General features: G+C 49.1%; 1 protein-coding gene across 1 annotated transcript in view; it reads right to left on the minus strand.

Annotated features, from left to right (window-relative positions):
- Positions 1-48: 48 nt before the first annotated feature.
- Positions 49-3372, minus strand: part of PFN2 (profilin 2) — a 6408-nt gene continuing 3084 nt past the window's right edge. The window contains exons 2-3 of the mRNA XM_026854940.1: positions 2873-3065; positions 49-1189 (exon numbers count right to left, since the gene is read on the minus strand). Of these exons, the coding sequence (XP_026710741.1) occupies positions 1092-1189; positions 2873-3065 (291 nt within the window). The 3' untranslated portion in view covers positions 49-1091. The remainder of the gene's footprint in view (positions 1190-2872; positions 3066-3372) is intronic.

Raw genomic sequence — 3372 nt, forward strand, 5'->3', positions numbered from 1 at the left:
AAAAAAAAAAAAAAAAAAAAAAAAAAAAAAAGTGCCTGAGCTATTGCAATGATGGAATGTCTCTGGGGATTCGTTGGGGATCGTGGTTTTAAGGTCATGGGAGGAAGTGCATCTGTACCCTTTCATAGTTTTGTGATTGCACTTGTTAAGCAGTACAAGCTTCGGACATCATGAAGAAAAAATAAAAGCGATAAGCCTACGGTGAAGTGCAACGACAAAACTAACGTAACATTAATAGCTTCTGAGTGGCAAATTGGTTAAACAAACCAGGCACTATAAAAATGGGTGTAAGCAAACAAATGTGGATTTTTTTTTAAAAAAAGAGGGACAGAAGTAAAGATATGCATGCACTTTTTTCCTCCCAACCATGCTCTGTGAAAGGAAGACTAGTGAGCCGTGTCGTTGCTCAAAGTGCTGAAGAGGCATTGATCAAATTAGATTGTACAATCGGCACCTTGTTTAGTATTTAAGTTGTTTTAGTTGTCAATATCACACTAATCGCTAAGACAAAGCAAAGCCTACACTTGGCATATTCCCCTCCCGAGAGTTTTTGAAGGTATCATGCATATCGTCTGTGGTGCGGTGATGGTGCCAGGTACGGGACTCGGTTACATACAGTGGTTACATACACGTGAGCCGGGGGAACGGGGATTACGACATAGGAAATGGGTAAATAAAAAACACAAAACTACCATCTACAGTCTGGTAGCACTGAACACAACTGGGTGGTGGTGAAGACAGTTGCTAGGTGGCTGGGGAGAGGCTGCTTAGACGTCAGACCTCCTCAGGTATAAAGCCAGTTCATATGCTTTCTTGTTGAGTGTCCCTCCATGGACACCTTCCTTTCCCATGACTATAACCAATGCTGGAGTACACAAGGAAACAAAACAAAAATGAACAGAATTAAAGGGAAAAAAAAAACAACAAAAAAAAACACCTTTCCCCACCAACAAAGGGATACAAAGGAGACACAGGTTCATACCCCATCACCCTGCATTGCTAATAAAGTTTCCAGAATGTAAGGTTTAAAGCTCACCGCCAGGAAAGTTTAATAGCAATCTTCCCCTAATACTTAACAGTCTGCCTAGCAACTAGAACCCAGAGTCTCTCAAGTATTTTGCCATTGAGTATGCCTTCTTATTCAATCCGCCTCCATGGACCCCTTCTTTGCCCATTACAAAGACCAAGACTGAAAGAGAAAAGAAAAAAAGTTTTAAAAAGAGTATGTTAGACAAGGAAACAACGCAAGTTCTAGGCAGTGCAATAAACACTCAAATTCAAGATTTAGTATCTGGGCATTAAGCTAGCTTAACAGGAGTTTTGTAAAAGTAGGGATGTAGACGGGGCTGGGAGAAGGCTCGAGTTATCCTCAGGGCTGTTAGGTAACTCTTAAGTCTTAGGAGAGTTCACTGCTAAGAAAAATGCCACCGACTATCTCTGAAAAGCATCACAGTGCCTCTCCCCCATCAGCACCATCCGTCACCACCCAGCAAGGAAACCCTGGCCGTGTCTAAAAAAAACAAGGGGCAGAAAAGAAGTGTCAGGACAAAAGCAGTGGTGCATGGGGAGGAACTGTGAATCCGAAGAGCAGATGAGGGAATGTTGGTATATTCTTCTCTTTAGCGTTCACTGCCAGTGTAAGAACCAGAGTAACCGCCTGATACCGGTGGAGAAACCCAGGGGTCAGGCTTGGGCCGAGACTTTTCCGTCAAAATACAACTACAAACCACGCTTTCTGCGGCAGACAAAAGGCAGGGAAGGCTTTAAGGCTGACCCTGCCTCTGCGGCCAGGATTTTGGTGGAGTGTCCCCATTGTCTGGCGAGGGAGATCGTCCCCGGCAGCCGCGGGCTGCCAGCAGATGTCACCCGCAGATGTCACCCACCGGCACCCGCACAGCCGGCATGGACTGTTCCCGGCTGGGAGGCTGTAGTTGGAAATACTGCAGTCAGCCTACCTACAGGTGATTGTGCATCTCCATAGCAATTTGCTCACTAAAAGCTTCAGACAGACAGCTCTCGCTGGCGCCTCACCATCTGCAGCCGAGCCAGAGCCCTCTCGTCTCACTGCACGCTGCAAATGCCCTTCCCCTGCCACCGCCACCCGGCTTGAGCCCACAGACAACTTCTGCTCTAGTTTTGGTTTTGTACTTATAAGCAAAATTCTGTTGCTCACTAATTTGTTCCACAGCCAGTCAAAAAATGTCAGGCCAGATATTTTGACAACAAGGCATCCTACTCACAGCCCGCACTCTGGGGCATGTTTTGTGTGTCCCAACCCCGTGCCGTCCCTGTAGCCGTTTGACTAGAAGCCACGCGAGGAGCACGGGGAGCAGGCGTGCTAGCATAGGGCAGGTTTCTCTGTGACACCATTATCGGACGGGCTTTTTGGCCTGAAGACAGACTCCAGAGAGCTCAATAGGAAGTGCAGGAAGAGTTAGTGTAGGACTGGTTAAAAGGCAAGTAGGAGCAGCTCATACAAGAAACTCACATCTTTGCAGAATAAACTTTCCGTTGAGAAGTTCACAGGGAAAAGTCTTGTTTCGGTACTGATCACCAGTAGCTCCCTACCGTGAGCTTTGGACACGGAGTTACTCGGTAAGCTCACTGTAAGCTCAGAGCAGGCCCCGCTCTGCTGGCCGGAGCTGTTTAACCATTTCAGAGCCCGACGCCCGGCTGCAGGGGGGGACAGGGACAGGAGTGGCTGCTGGGCAGAAGCCTCATCCGTCGGCCTGACCACTGCCAGCCACCTCCCTACGTCACTTCCTGACATCAGCCATTAAATACAGGGCTCTGGCGTGCTTAACAGCCCGAGCCTACGCTTAGGGTCACATTTTTAACTGGGGGATCTGAAAGTGAAGAAAATCACGCTTACCTCGGCCAGCTCTGCCTACAGCAACATTGTATGTTGGCTCACCACCTTGACTCTTTGTCCTGATGTCCATTGTGCAGTCGCCGTCAACATACAGGCTATCTCTGATCACAGAGCACTTCTTTGCACCAAGGGTCAGACCATTGGTGAAGAAACCCTCTCGGTCTTTTCCTACAATCATATCTATTTCTACCGGCTGTCAAGGAAAAAAGCCCAGAGTTAGCACGACGGCGTTTCATTGTTTAATCTCTGTTTAGCGGGCGTCCTGTCTCTGCCGGGAGATCAGACAGTTTCGCCTCGCTCCCACCAGGAAGTGCTCCGCCAGGCAGGGCTTTGTTAGTCACAGTTTACACCGCGCTGCTTTATCACCGCTGGAAGCGGCGGAGCGGCTGCCCGGGAACAGGTCCGAGCCCGGGCCTGCGGCCCCTCCGGGCGCGGGTTCCCGAGGAAGCCGGCCCCGCGCCACCGGGGCCAGTTAAGCCCGGGATTTGCCGGCCGCGCCA

The sequence above is a fragment of the Athene cunicularia genome (genome assembly GCF_003259725.1).
Source record: "Athene cunicularia isolate RWA chromosome 9 unlocalized genomic scaffold, athCun1 chr9_part1, whole genome shotgun sequence".
NCBI classification, from domain to species: domain Eukaryota; kingdom Metazoa; phylum Chordata; class Aves; order Strigiformes; family Strigidae; genus Athene; species Athene cunicularia.